Here is a 15,409-nt window from a genome sequence, read left to right as displayed (position 1 = left end):
CCACCCCCTTCCAGGCCGGTACCACCCACCCCACTGCCATATGCAGGGGACAGGGAGACAGCAGGATCCAGGAGTGCTGCTACCTAGTTCCCAGTCAGGGGCCTCAAATCGGGGACTGCCTGGCTCCTGCCAAGGGCCCACCCCTGAATTCACCCCTTCAGCTCTCAGGGTGTCCCCCAAAAGACAGCTTGCTCCAAATCCCCTTGTTGGAGACGGCCACCCGAGGTTCCTGGGACCCAAGATGGGAAGATGTGGGCATCTCTTCTGGGCTGTTGTGGAGAAGAGCCAGGCCTGGCAGGGGCATGCAGACAGGGCCATGGAGACCTGGCAGGGATTGCCAGGCCTCATTCACACCCCTAGAAACCCTCAGGATGAGGCTACAAATAGCAGTTTATGGGCTTGACTCACCCTTGGGGAAACCCCCGTGTCCTGGCCACTTGAGCCCAGGGCAGCAGTCCCTCCTCAAGCCCACAGGTGGACAGTTCTTTGGGAGGCTGGTGGGCATGAGGGCATTTGCTGATGGGCAGCAGAACTGGCCAAGGAGGGCAAGCTGGAGCAAGGCAGTTACTGGCCCTCCCCTGGGCACTGAGAGTCTGCCCAGAGGAGGGCAGAGCACCTAACACTTGGAATGCCCCGAGTCCTGGCCCTGCCCCAGCCCCTCTGCCCAGACTATGGACTGGGGGTTGTGTCTTCAGATACCTGCTGCCGCCCAGCCTCAGAAAGGCCCAGCCTGAGGTCTGTCAACCTGAGAAGTGCTTGGGAACAAGGCCCCCAGTAGGCCTACCCCCCATCACCTTGTTCTGGGAACAAAGGACCCCACCCTGGAGACAGAACATGAGGAGCAGCGAGAACCACAGGAGGGAGTCTGCCAGTGTGCCTCTTTGCACCCGGGACCTCCCCAGGGCCAGGCCACCCTGAGGTACCTGCAGCAGGACAGGTGCTTTGGCCAGACTGAGGGACCCCCAGCGTGATTTTTAAAAATATTTTTTAGTTGTAGGTGGACACAATACCTTTATTTTTATGTGGTACTGTGGATCAAACCTGGTGCCTCTCACGTGCTAGGCACTGAGGCACAACCCCAGCCCCACCAACACGATTTCTGATGGCAGGTAGGAAGGGACATTTTGTGGCAGACAGAGAAGGCCCCCTCCCTCTCTGGTCATCCTGAGCAACCTCTGCCCAGGCCCTTCTCACTCATGCTGACCTGGGACCTCTCCCTCACCTCCACCCATGGCCAAAATTGGAAACAGAGGTCACTACAGCCCCCCACCCTTCATTCCCTTACCTGCTCATTCAGTATTCCCTGGGCAGCACTGGGGGAGGTGCCCAAGCTGACCAGGGAAGGATCAGCTGAGCCAGGACTCAGGTGGACCTGAGAGTGATGTCGGGTGGTGGGCGCACAGTTAGATGGGGCCTGGGTCTGGGGGCTGCCTGGGCTCTGAGCCTCAGTGGGGTGTGTACCAGTCAGGCTCAGCAGATGGGGGTTCTGAGCAGGGGCTATCAAGAGATCTTTGGGGACTGCAGTTTCACTGCTGAGTACAAAAGGGACAATGCTGTCCAGGCTGCCTCCTTTCCAGAGGTTGGGGACCAGGCCTGGTGCCAGCCCCAGAAGGTGGGGCAAAGGGCAGACCCGAGTGTGCCTTCCACCCCAGAGCCTACCTTCCCCTTCCAGCTTCTGCCTCCATCCATACCTGGGCCTGCGTGAAAGCGTCCCAGCCTGCAGCCAGCAGAGCCACTGTGACATGCAGACAGCCTCAGGTGCAGCAACTCGGGGAGGGTGGGCAGTCAGCAGAGTGACCAGCACCAGGCACACCAAGTCCAGCATTGTCAGAAATGGGAGGCCAGCGTCACCCATGGCCCTGGAAGTGGGAGAGCCGTGAACCATGGGCTTCAGGGTGCTCCTTCAAGGCCGTGCTCTCCTGGACTCACCTGCACAAGGACAGCTCCTGCATCTGCCACCCACATTAGGTGGGGAGGGATGAGTGAGGGCCTTGCCCAGGGAGCCCCCAGGGTGAGGGGTAGGGGGAGAGGAGACAGGAGAGTGAGGCAGACCCTGTGTGCACACATGCACCCCCATACACTTCATGCATGCACAACGCTCACTCGGCCATTGTTAGGGTGCTGGTGCACACACCCCATTCGCTCGCTTGCCTACTCATGACGTGGTAACAGGTGTGCCCCACCCACTGCCCTGGACACAGTCTGCCAAGTCCCCTCACTGCTGGGTGGGACTCCCCCAGGCCCAGGTGGGGGAAGGCAGGGATTCTGGCCCCACCTCTGCAGCAAGGCCTGGTGCATTCCTTGGGCCTCTATGTCACACTCGCCTCTGGGTACTGACTGTCCCCTGAGGAGCCCGGTGACCTCACAGTGGCAATAGTCACAGGAGCCTGGGGAGGAGGTTTCAGGGCAGCCAGGAGTCTACTTCCTGGAGGGCTTGTGATGCTGAGTCACTTGGCTCGCAGAACTGGCTCCCGGGGCTGATCACAGCACCCCAGGAGCCCCTGACCCTGCTCAGGGAGCCAGTCCCTCTCTAGTCACTCCCTCCTTCTGGTCCCCACCCCTCTCTAGCACCCCAACTGCTCTCTGTTCCCCTACTTCCTATCTGGGCCCTCTCTCTCTGGCCCCCATCTCCTTTCCCGGCCCTGAGGTTTCTCTCCACTCCAGGAGCAGACAGGGAAACTTAGCTCTCTTCCTGAGGTCAGGTTCCCCTCTGGTAAGGCATCACCCCCCAGCTCCCCCTCAGGCCCTGGGAGTCTTGTCCTTGAGCACCAGGATTTGGGGGAGCAACACCGCAGGGGCTTCTGATGCCCAGTCCACTGAGGTGGTCAGTGGTGCCTGCAGGCGGGTGGGCCCCCAAGGAGCAGGGGCATCCCTTGCCCTAGAATGGTCCCTCTCACATTGTGCCCTTTCCACAGGCCTGTGTGTGGGCTCCAACCGCAGAACCCGGGTTCTTGCTAGCAGTAGGGCCCACATCCCCAGTTCAGCATCACTGGTGAATTGACCACTGTGCTTAGGCAGAAGGCAGGGAAACCTCGGGACGTGGGAGGAGAGGCTAACCATGACAGAAAGGGTGGAGAGGGGCCCACATCCATTGGAGGGATCCAGGTTGGTCATCTGGAATGGAGTGGGCAGTACACCTCCGCTCACAATGGGCGCTCAGGTGAGCTGGCGAGGGGGTTGTCTGTGCCACTGGCTACCTGCTTGGCCCGTCCGGCTTTGGTGTAGTCCCCTCACCCTCCCTCCACTCTAGCCTCAGCCCTAGGTGAACACTGACACCAGCCCGGGCCTTTGCCCTGTGGTTGACTAGAGCCCCGTGCTGACTGGCCAGAGCCAGGAAAGCTGCTGCGATCCTCTGCTGGACCCGGGTCTCCCTCAGCCCCTGGTCCCTGCCCCACGGTACACAGTGCGGGAGCGGGGGAGGCGTCTTGCCCACAAGCTGCTGTGACCACCCAGATCACAGATGTCCTTGCTCTGATTCCATCCTCAAAGTTGCCGCTCAGGCCCTGCCTGGCCTGGACCTCTCACCTCACTTCCTGGACCCCAACAGAGGGAGGCTGGGCTGGAGTGGGGCCCCGGGCAGAGGCAGAAGAGTGCTAGGCGTGAGAATCCTGAGGATAGTCACAGGTGGATGGGTGGGAGGCGGTGCAGCTTCTGGGGAGGCAGGTGGCAGTGCAGGTGACAAGCTGGGCTGTAACTGTGAGGTGTTTGTGGGTTCCCCTGCTTTGGGCCCACCCAGGAGCCATGGGCAGCCGGAACCAGAACAGAGTGGACAGACCTGCTTCTGCACCCACCCAAGTCCAGAGCCCCATGCTGCAGAGGCCTGGGCTGACCCCAGACGCAGAACCTCTGATCCCCATGCGGCCATGCCTGTCCTGCTGGGTAAAGAGGATGGCCAGCCACTCCTGAAGCCCAAGCCACACCCCCAGCCACCCTGCAGGTATAAAGGCACCTGCTCACAGCTCATGCCTTGAGAACTCACACCTGTCCCAGACAGCCCACACCAGGACAGGCATACGCATCCTCTACTCCTGACAGCCACGGTACACTTGCCAGTACCTCAGGACAGCTGCTGGCCACTGGCCCCAGGAGAGACACCGGCCAGGTGGAGCAGAGGCCAAGCCAGGACTGGAGGAGAGGGAGCAAACAGTATTGGAGCTGGGGAGCCCAGAGGCTCAGAACCCCTCTGTGGTCGGTGGAGAGGATCATGCCCAGGAGCTACTGACCCCCCGCTGCCAGGTAAGGCTGCTCAGCCTGTCCTCACCCTTCACCTGAATAGGCCCAGGGCGGAGCACCTCTGTGAGGGTGAGGCCTGGTGCCAAGGAGCAAGTTCTGTGGGAGAAAGGTGGGGGAGGGCAGTCCCGAGGTCCTCCCAGGCTCGGCCAGGGCCACAGCTCTCCCTGAGATGTGGTGACATCACATGCCAGGAGCCTGGGGCCCTCGTGACATCACGGTGATGTCAGGTGACTCACAGGATCACAGTGACAATTTAGCAATGCCTGCACCTTCCAGCTGCCCCCAGGACTGGCCAGTAAGCCTAGATCAGGGCCAGGAAGGCAAGGGGCCACCTCTAGTGAGGCCTCCTGGCTCCATGGTCCTGGGACCAGAGCCTTTGAGATGAAAGGCATTGTCACTTGTCTGTCCTCTAGGCAGGACCCTGTGGCTGGGGAGGGGCAGCAGGCAGGGCAGGGCAGGTGTCTGGTCAGCGGGGTCTTCTGAGCCCATCAGGGAAGTAGAAATGGCCATGGAAGAGAAGGCCCTGGACCCTTCAACATCCTGCTTCCTCTTCAAGGGGCAGCCATGACCTGACATTCAAGGGCACAGAGAGGATGGCTGAAGCCTGCTTCACCCTAGCCGGGGGGCATTTCCAGTCCCTGGTCATGGGCACAAGACCCTGGTCCCCAGCCAGACAAGTGGGCCCCAAAGTGTCCAGGGTGCAGCTGGGAAAGCCCTTCCTTGGAATCTCACGCAGGCCTTCCCAGTCTTCCCACCACCACATGGCTCCGCTGCCCTCAGACTCAGAGACCCCCACCCACTCTACTGGGCCACTACAACTCCCGCACGTGCCGACCAACCCAGGCGCCCACGGCATGGAGTTTCACATCACTTCAGCCGCCTACAGGCAGCCCACAAGCCCAGGGCCCCCATCCTGCAGGCTCCGGGTTGAGTCAACCTGGTTGAGCTACCCACCCTCAAGCTGCCTTTCCCACAGGGCCCGTACCCCCAAAGATGGGACGTTGCAGGAGCCACCACAGACCACTGCCAGCATAAGTAGAGGCAGGGGGCAGAAGGTGTCCACTGAGCCATGAGATGCACCCCAGCACCCTCTGGGCCATCTAGGCCTGGGGCCCGCTGGACACCCAGCCCTGGGACAAGTAGGGGAGGGTAGGTGATAGCTGGGGTGAAAGAGCTCCAGGGGCACAGAAACTTTAGAGGTGCCCACAAGTGGACAGTGTGTTCCCTGGAATCTGGGGGCTGATGCTGGACAAGACTGACCTCACAGGATGGGCAGGAGACACTCACAGCAGCCTCTGTTCCACAGCCCAGCACCATGTCAACAGGCCAGCAGGTATGGCACACGGTGGTAGCACCCCACAGCCGGAGCAGCCCCACAGTCTCGACACCCAGGTCACCCGGCACCCCTGGTTCAGAGAAGGTGGCCTCCCCGCTGGAGTGCTCCATCTGCTTCTCAGGTTATGACAACATCTTCAAGACACCAAAGGAACTGTCCTGCACCCATGTCTTCTGCCTGGAGTGCCTGGCCCGGCTAGCGGCCGCCCAGCCCACGGGCTCCGGCAGTGAGGCTGTGCCTTGCCCCTTCTGCCGGAAGCCCACAGCTGTGCCAGCTGCTGGGGCCCCTGCCCTGCGTACCAGCTGCCAGCTGCAGGCCAAGATGCCCGCACACCTGCAACGAGAGGAGCCAGTGTGGCTGGAGGGCACCAAGCTGTGCTGCCGCCCACTGCCTGCCACACCTGGCCGTGAGGCACCCAGCTTTGTGTGTGTGGATGTGGGCCTGAGCAAGCCTGCTGAACCTACCCCACCTGTGCCTGTCCCAGACCCGGCCCCACGCCGGAGCCGCCTGGCCCGCTGCTGGGCAGGCTGCAGGGACTGGCGGCGCTTGGCATTGGTCTCTGTCCTGCTGCTGGTGCTGTTCTGCATGGTGCTCTGGCCCGTGCAGTGCGCGCTCAAGACTGGGAACCTGCGCTGCCTCCCCCGGCCACCTACCGCCTCCAGCACTGCTGCCACTGCCTTCTCCCTTGAGCCCCTGGCTAGCAACTAGGGTCACCAGCCTATGGCCAGGCCTCTGATCCGCTGGGGTCAGGAGCACAGCAGCTACTGGAAATTTATCCCCTAGGACCCCACTGAGGGTCCTCATGAGATGGACAAAGGGTGCCCAAGGTCTCTAAGATTGATTGGCTCCGACAGGCCCTAGACGCTGTCCCTTCCCCTGTCACACAGGTGGTGGAAGGGACCCAGGAGGTGCTGGCCTCCTCCACACACTGCAATGCATGGAGGGCTTACTGTCTTTGAGGCCATTTCACCAGGGCCTTCCCAGGGCTCTCTCTAGGCAGGGCTGGCCCCTTCTGTGGAGGGATCAGAGAGCAGAGGCAGGCCAGGCCCTCTGCCCAGGCCACTGCAGAAACTGCCCAGATGCCCTTCTATGCTTGCAAATAGTACATTTTAAAATAAAATGTTTTTATATCCATGTTTGGTAAAACGTTCTCACTCTGTGTCCCCGCCGCCACTCAGTCCCCACCCCTCCAGAAAGCCCCCTGTTCCACCAGCCTAGCCTCTGTCCAGGTTCCCCACTGGATCGTGGGTGGGACCAAGGACTAGGGGGCCAGCTCCAGTACCATGAGGTTCCCCTAGGGAAACAGGGACAGTCCCAGGGCACCCCAGCAGGTTGGAGCCTCAGCCTGGCCCAGCACCCAGTGGCTCTAAGGGGGCTTCTCTTTCCCCATCTCCCACCATGGCCATCCCTGCCTACCCCCAGGAAGTTGTGGACCCCCAGCCCCACCAGGAGAGCTGTTTAGGGAACCACAGGACCCAAGACCCCTGTGGAAACCAAGGCCCCAGGGTCCCTGAAGCAGAGGTGGTGACAAGCAGTGGTGGCCTGATGATCTAGACCTTGGGTCCCTCTGGTAGACCCTCAGCCCTCCTGAGCTAGCCCACCTGCTGGAGCAAGTGCATGCAGCTTTGTGGGCTGGGCATCCTGCCCACCCCACCCCACCCAGGTTCTGCCATGGCCCCAGGAATCCTGTACCACAAGGTGAGTGAGCCCAGGAAGGCCCAGACCTGCCCCGAGGCCCAGATCCTTCCTGCTCCTACCAGCAGGGCCTCTGACGGGGCAGAGAGAGAGCAGAGAGAGACCCTGTAGAATCTGGGTCCAGTCCTGGGGACCATATACACCCCTGGCCCGGGACTAGGGGGGCCAGGGATCAGCCTAAAAACAGAACTAAAACCAGCTTTACTAGAGATGCCCTGATGCCACAGGTAGCTGTGAGAAGGAAGGGTGCCTCCATGGACACAGGCCGGGGTGTCACACCCTGTCACACACAGTCACGCATATGTAGAGTCACCCCACCACCAGCAGGGCCAGGCACGTGAGTCTGCACACATGGTCACATGAGCATCTCTACAGGCTCTCATTCCACAGGCCCTATTGCACAGGCATGGTGGTGAGGAGGCCAGGCCTGCTGCCCTGGGATGGGCAGGGCCCACAGGTCAGCAGGATACTAATACCGATGGTTGCAGTCACGTCAGGCATGGACTGTCGCTGTTGCTCACTTCACACACAGGCCAACATGGAGTGGCTGGACTTGAGGCACATTCAGGTTCACATGTGGTCACTGTCAGCTCTGCAGTCCTCACAAGGCCAAGGACACTGGACCTCAAGACGGTTCTCCTATCAGTCGGGTCCAGGTCTGGCACGCAAGTCTGAGAGGTGGACTCCAGCGCCCCCCCCCCCCCCAACACCTGAATATCTCAGGCCCTGAAGCAGCCTCCTGAAGGAGCCAACAGCTTCTAAGGGCTCCAGCCCTACCCCAGGGCACAGACAGGGAGGCTGGCTGGAGGGTGGCAGAGGCCCCTCAGCCCCCAGGCTCTGCAGGCTCTCATAGAGGCCTGCGGGCGGAGAAGCGGGTCAGCTGGCTCCCACGAGATCCCACCCCAAACGGGTGGGATTAGCCTGCGCCCCAGACCGTCAGCCAACTCAGGCCGCGGGCGACCGGGGACTGCGCAGGTCGGGGACTGAGGCCGAGCTTCCAGTCCTCCGCTAGGACTCGCGCTCCGCTGGGGGCCCACGCAGTCCCCGCCCCGCCCCCACCTGCTCGCGCAAGCGCAGCTGCTCGCCTCGGATGCAGCGCTGTGGCGCTAGGTGCACGAACTGGTACTGCGCCTCGGTTTGCACCATCCGCCAGCGCGGCTGCCGCACCAGCTGGTTCGTCCAGCCCTAGGGACCACGGCGTTCAGGGCAGCTGGCCAGCAGAGGCGGCTGGAGGGGTCGGACGCCAAGGGGGCGGAGTCGTAGGGTGGGCTCTGGGTGGGGCTAGCTGGGAGGGCAGGGCTGGAGGGGCGAGGCCCGTGGGAGGGCGGGGCCATCAGGTCAGGAGGAGGGAGAATGGAGCCGGGGGGAGGGGCAACGGGAGAGGGTGTGGCTTCTATGGGGCGTGGCCTCCGGGAGGGGAGGGGCCGGAACTGCTCACCAAATTTGCGGATGAGGTCCGCCAGAAAGTCAAACACAATGGTGGTGCCCTTGCGTCTGATGCCCGCGCTGGGGTCAAACCAGGCGACCTCTTAATGAATGCAAGGAGCGAAGCCCTGGTCCAGAGGTCCAGTCTCCTATTGCTCCCTGCCGTCCCACCCCTGGTGGCACCTGCAAGGCACCACTATGAGCCCTGCGCCTGGCAGGGTTCACCTCATCCAGGTCGAGTACTGAAAGTGCTTCATTGTGCGCGGTGGCTCCTCCTGGGTGGGGCAGGTCTGGTTTGGAGAATGTGAGCCGCAGCTCCCAGGTAGGGCCACCAGGGTGAGAGGGTCCTGTTAGGACCCCTCGGTGGGAGGGGCAAAGGGGGTGAGCTGGGAGAAGGTGGAGGGGCTGGGGACAGGCCAAGGCCAAGCAGGAGGGGAGGAAGGAAAGGAAAATGGGGGTGGAACAGAAAGGGAAGGAAAGAAGGAGCATGGCAAGGCAGGAGTGGGGACAGGGAGTTTTGTTTAGGCAGAGCCAGCCTCCTGCCTGAGGAATTCGCAGGACCCTCCCACAAAGAGGTGGTTGGTCAGATCAGAGCCCTGTGCTGCTGGGAAGGGGGAAGGATCTGTGCCTGGGGCGGGAATAGGCGCCAATGGCACCCAGAGAAGACAGCTGCTGACAGGAGCCGGGCAGAGACCTGGGGAGGCAGATGTGAGCATGAGCCACCTGGAGCCAGGGCCAGGCCCTCTGTGAGCAGAGCCCAGTCTGTGAACCAGGTTCAGGAGAACAGAAGCCACCAAAACCAGTGGGTTTCTCAGCTCAGGACCTCCTCTCCCTCAGCATGGACCTGGGGACACCCTGGCCCTCTGACCTAGAGCCACACACATTCCACTGCCCACCACACTCACCTGGTCTGGCCGCCCCACTTGTAGCTTCGGTGCATAGTAGCCCTGTTGCACACACATATATGGCCTAACTCTTGGTGGCCCTGAAGCTCTGGCCAGTACCAGAAACACTTGTTCTGAAGGAGGTCAGCCTGTGCCGCCTCGCCTTGCAAGCACACGCATACAGGTGCAGTCATGGGCTCTTTTTCCTCCCTCCGCCCCAGTGCCCCACAGCTTTTTGTCCCGAAGGAGGAGGTGCTTCCTTGACCAGTTAAGAGGCAAGCCTGGACCTCACAGTACAGGTAGGACTCCGGGCTCCTATCCGCTCTTGCTCCACCTGTCTGATGGTCATGACAGTGACATGTGTGTCCTCTTGGTACATCATGCCCCAGAAGGCAGCTGCCGTGGTCTGCAGGGAGCCCTGTGTAGCAATGTACACTTTGCCCACTCCCAAGTCTGATTTCTCCTCTGGGTCACTCTGAAAGGGGGTGAATGTCAAAATTAAAGCTGAGAGGACAGATCTAAGTTTATGCAAGTGTGCAAAAGAGCCTAGGTAGTTCCTGGTTCCTCACACTTAAGGCCAGGGGAGGGCTTAGGAGTCACACTCAGTCCAGCTTGCTCTGAAGACCCTGCTGGCTGGCTTTCAGCCCTGCCAGGGTCCACACTTTGCTCTCCACCCCTTGGACCTGGCTCTCTGGGACCTCCCAGCATGGTCTCTGGTGCCTGAGATGGAGCCCGGATGACTGGAGGGGCAAATACAGGTCAGGATCTCCTGTGCGATCCAGACAGGACTTGAGGGCAGGATGTCATGCACACCTACCTGCTCCCTCACACACCCACCTGATGCAGTTAGCATTGATGTAGTCGGCTCCAGGCAGGCTGGTGTCCGCGTCATGCAGGGTGACATGGGTGGTATCAACTGGGAAGGGAAAGAGGCCATTCAGGTCTCCTGGAGAGGTGGGAAGCTCAGGGGCACCACCCTGTCTCCTTGCGCACTGACCTGTGATGAGCAGAGGTGGTGAAGTCTGGGGCCTTGTGTGTGAGAGGGAGCCAAATCTGGTGGTGGGCACTCCCTGCCTCCCCCAGGACCCCTGCCAGGTGGTCTCCATATGCCATGACAGTGAAGCACTTGGCTCACGGGAAAGGATGTTCTTGCAGAGGTTCTCTGGCCCCTGTCCCTTCTTCCAGGGTTATGGGAGCCAGCATTCCTGCTGTCGCAACACCTGGGAGAAGGGAGGCTTCAGCTGTGGCCCTGTCCCTCTGCAGAGCCCTCCGTGCCACCACCCCGCCCCAGCCCTGGAGGATGGAGTCAGAGGTAGGCAGCAGGAAGGGAGCACCTCAGACTCCTCGCAGGGGCCCTGCTTGTCTTCCCACGGGCATCTGCAGCCTGGGTGAGCTTCTGCACGCGACTCTTGCCTCTGATTCTTGTGGCCTTGTGGGGCTTCCAGGCAGAGGCCCGAGCTGAGGTCAGCAGAGCCCCCAGCACCCTTCACCAAGGTGGCCCCCAGGCCCTGACCAGGCCTAGGACCCTCCTTCTGGAGAGGACACTGGGGCCATGTGCCAGGGACCTTGCCTATTCCTCCCTTCTCTTGGTCCTTCAGATTCCCAGGGCAAGCCTGCAGGAAGTCTTACCCCCTGCCCCTTCCGTGGAGGGGCCAGTGCTGGCATCCCTTGGGCCCCCGGGCTCATGCCGCAGCCTACCTGCTTGAGCTGCGTGACGGCCCCGACTTCTCCTCCAAGGGGTTGGAGACGCCTTCCTGTAGTGTCCCACCAGGTCTCTCAGGAGGTAGAACTGCTCCCTACCTCCCGCCATACTTCCCATCAGTTTGTAGGGTGGCAGTGAGGGGCCTGGCTGTGAAGCCCGCCCTTCCCAGAGTCACAGCCCTCTCATGCCGCCTCCCGCTTGGAAGCAGACCAGAACGTAGGTGATGCGTGGCTGCGGTCGGTGCCCGGTGCCTCCTCTGGCTCCTGAGTCAGCCCTGTGAGCACAAACTGCGCAGGGTCGCTCTGATTCTCCTGTACCAGGAAGCTGCCCGGGTGCCCCTTCTCCATCAGCAGCTTCTCAGCCTCCTTGCCAAACAGGTGCCTGTGGTACCACCTGGCCCAGGGTGAAGCTCAGATGAGGTTGGAGGCCCTAGCCTGGGAGAGACTCGTATGAAGCTGACACTTCAGAAACAGATATGGAGACAGAGACAGACAACATCAGACCTCAGGCCCAACGGCCTTGGAACTAGCGGGCCCAACCCTCTGACCCTCTCTTCCCCCAGGAGTGCTAAAAGACGAGACAGCTGTGTTGAGCAGGGTGCGGGGTGGCCACCAGGTGGCAGCCTGGTCCTCAGCCACAAGAAGCAGAGTGGCCTCCCAGACCAGCCCACCAGGTCCCTGGCACAACCAGCTTCCTGTAGTGGGGAAACAGACTGCAGGAGCTGGCTCACCCCAGTCACTAGCCAGGAGGGTAGTGGTGGCATCAGGGCCCAGTCCCCTGCTCTCTCACCCCTGCACTTGTGCTTTGGACTTGGGGGACACGGGCCTCATAGCACACGGGGGCAGGGCTGCTGACACTCTCAGTTTGGCGGCCAGTGCACCCGGGTGACTGAAGAGTAGGTGAGGGGCGGTACCCAGCCGATCGCACACTTGCATACACATACAGGTGCCATCAGCCCAGGCGCATCACTCTGACGTGGGGTCCTGGCAGCCCAGTGGGCCCTGCTGTGATCATGAAGCAGCCTCCCACACTGGCCCGTGCCGTGCTGCCCCAGCTCAGCCGGCGTGGCGGACTTCTCCCCCATACAGGTCACAGGCGTCACCCACGTTCTGGCTCATGCTGTGGCTCCCTCCTTGCGCCACCTGGAGGGCAGGTTCAGGGCAGCTATGGGAAGGGAGCCTGGCTCCCGCCATCCCCCGCCGCCCGTCTTCACTCAGCCTCCGGGACAGTCTCTGGGCTTTTCCTGCCAGAAACAGATGGGGCCAGGACCCTCCCCACTGCAGCTCTTGTCCAGTCGGCGTGGGCACCTCCTCCCACCCCCTGCCCAGGACTAGGCTTTGGGACCCCAGGCCCAAGTTCCTTAACCTGGAGGCCAAGGCTGGGGCAGCCCACCGCCAGTGGTCCTGCCCAGGAGCTCCCAACCAGGCTCAGTCCCCTACCCACCCCCTATGTGCTCAAGTCAGGGTCCCAGGTGCCACCGTACAGTTGGGGAACTCTGGGGAAGAAATTCTCTCTTTTCAAAGTGAGCCTGCTGCCTCAGGCTTAGGAGAGAACCTAGGCAGATCTGAAGCCTGTTCGAGCCCCAGCGGCCACTTCTCCTAGTCCAGGCAGACATGGGTCCAGCTGTCTACTCTGCTGCTCACAACTCCTCCCTTGCCTCTCCTCCCACACCATCCCCAGGAGCTGGCCCCCAGAGGGCAGGCAGTGGGACCAGCTTTGCCTTACCTCCCTGAGCCACCCCAACAGAGGCATAGCAGCTGCCCCACAGCACCCAGTTTCCCTCAGCTACTGCCCACTACCCTCTGGGAGCATCCTAAGGTGTTCAGAACCCTTGCCTGGCCAGGCCCACCCTCCTGCAGACAGCGTGAAGCCCCCTGGGCTGCTCTTGCTGGGCCTGCCTGGGCAGCTCCTGTGGGGCCCTGGGACAGAAGCAGCATCTCTGCCTCCACCCCACTGGTGTTGGGGTGAAACCACCTGGAATGGGGGCAGTAAGCTGGAGACTGCAGACCAGTCCTGCCCCAGCCCCTGCATCATCTCTGCAGCTAACACCCACAGTTGCCAAGGGGGCCTCCCCATGCTCCCCATGCGATGGGCCATGATGAGGAAGGAGGCAGGGGCCAGGTGGGCGGGGGAGGCCCTTCCAGCGCGTCCACAGGACAGCCATCAGAAGCACCCGTCTACGTGACCCAGCTTCTCAGGGTGCAGCTGGGGCCTGCCACAAGCATGAGCCCTTGTTCAGACCCCCTGGAGCCACCCCACTAGCCCCTTGGTCTTGGAAGACTTCAGCTTCCTGGCTGCAGGAAGGAAGGCTTTGCCCAGCTCTGGGGTGTGCTGCCCTGGCCGACAGAGGCCGGCAGCTGCTGTGCCCTTCTGGCCTGTGTACTTCCTGTTCAGCCCCCATCACAGGCACCACACTGAGTAGCCTGCTGAATGTCTCCTACTCAACAATCAAGTTCCATAAGTGCCACTCTGTGTGCTGCCGTATTCCAGGGCTGAAAACAGTGCCTGGGATCAGAAAATAATCACATTTGAATCAAGAAGTGAATGACCTGGGCTGGGGATATGGCTCAAGCGGTAGCGTGCTTGCCTGGCATGCGCCAGGTGCTGGGTTCGATCCTCAACACCACATAAAAATAAAATAAAGTTATTGTGTCCACCTAAACAACTAAAAAATAAATATTTGAAAAAAAAGAAGTGAATTACCATCAACATTCATAGCAGCACAACTCACAATAGGTAAATTATGACAATGACCCAGATGCCTGTCAATAGATAATGGACTAAGAAACTGTGGGCTGGGATTGTGGCTCAGCGGTAGAGTGCTCACCAAGCATGTGCGAGGCCCTGGGTTCAATCCTCAGCACCACATAAAAATAAATAAATAAAGGTATTGTGTCCAACTACAACTAAAAAATAAATCTTCAAAAAAGGAAATGTGATACGTGATACACACACACACACAATGGAGTTCTACTCAACCATAAAAAAAGAATACAAGTATGGCATTTGCCAGTAAATCGATGGAAATGGAGAATATTACACAAAGTGAAATTGGCAAAACTCAGAAACCCAAAGGTCAAATGTTTTCTCTCCTTTGTGGAAGCTAGAGTAAAACAAAGGAGAGGATAAGATAAAGAACCAAATACAAATTAATGTAAGTGAAGGAAGTCTAGCAGAGCAGAGGAGGGAGAGGGCAGGGAGGACAGGAGGGAAAAGGGGGATCAGGAACTGGAATCGAATTCCGTGCGTGTAGGAGTTTGTTGATATAAACCAACTACCACGGGTAACCTTAAAGCTCTACTAAAAGAAGAAGTGAATGGCTAAGAATGGCAGGCGGTGGATGGCAGAGGGCTGTCAGTGGATGGGTGGATGGGTGGATGGGTGGGTGGAAGCCCAGCAGCTGGCAGGAGCCATTGAGAAAGCCAGAGGCCACCAGTTCACTGACTACAGGGCACCGCAGGACAGAGGCAAGTGCTGGGAGGGAGGAGCCGCAGCAGGCCCAGACATGGCAGGCCTCCTGTCAGAGCCTGTGCTGCTGTCCACTGAACATGAGCCTCCAAGTAAGTGCAGGCAGGGAGGCTCTTCCGCAGACCCTCTGTGTCCCTCCAGATGTGCTTGGGCTTGCCTCCCGCTCCCCAACCTCTCTGAGACCTCCTTCCAGGCTCCTCCCCACCCCTGGCCCCAGGTCCTGCTCTTCCTGGGGAGTCCATGCTTCTCTCCCACCTCCGGGGGCCTGGCCATGGTGCTTTGCTCCTCATGTGGGGTGGGGTCCCACTGAGTCCACCTGCCACTCACCCTCCAGCCCTAGCCCTGCATGGAGCTGCAAGCTCACAGACACCTCAGCATCTCCATTTGTAAAGATAGCAGCATCTTCCGCAATCTTTGCAGGATCTGTCTCCCATTCTCCATCTTCCCTCTCGGCAAAGCAGCCACTGTGCACCCACTGCCTGGGCCTCAACCCCAGCAGCGATCCATCAGCACTCTCTGGTCACACCTTTGCAACATGCGCAGAGTCCTCCCTTCTCCCCACCCCTGGCCCCATGGCAGATGGCTGTGTTCTCAGAACTTCCAGCTGGACCTGCCTACTGCTGCTCATCGGCCTTTCGGCTGTTGGGAAGCACCAAGAGTCCTGCA

General features: G+C 60.5%; 1 protein-coding gene across 1 annotated transcript; it reads left to right on the top strand.

The window, feature by feature from the left end:
* The first annotated feature begins 46 nt into the window (after positions 1-46).
* Positions 47-6,703, top strand: Rnf223 (ring finger protein 223). Its single transcript, XM_027947761.2, has 2 exons — positions 47-4,236; positions 5,540-6,703. The coding sequence occupies exon 2, from the start codon at positions 5,549-5,551 to the stop codon at positions 6,275-6,277; it is 729 nt and encodes a 242-aa protein (XP_027803562.2). The 5' UTR covers positions 47-4,236; positions 5,540-5,548; the 3' UTR covers positions 6,278-6,703.
* The last annotated feature ends 8,706 nt before the right edge of the window (positions 6,704-15,409 follow it).

This window comes from Marmota flaviventris, chromosome 10 (assembly GCF_047511675.1).
Source record: "Marmota flaviventris isolate mMarFla1 chromosome 10, mMarFla1.hap1, whole genome shotgun sequence".
In the NCBI taxonomy this organism is placed as follows: domain Eukaryota; kingdom Metazoa; phylum Chordata; class Mammalia; order Rodentia; family Sciuridae; genus Marmota; species Marmota flaviventris.
This window is presented reverse-complemented; position numbering and strand designations above follow the sequence as displayed.

Excerpts from the sequence above, each read along its gene's own strand:
- Rnf223 (XM_027947761.2), top strand. The coding sequence starts at position 5,549 with ATGTCAACAGGCCAGCAGGTATGGCACACGGTGGTAGCACCCCACAGC.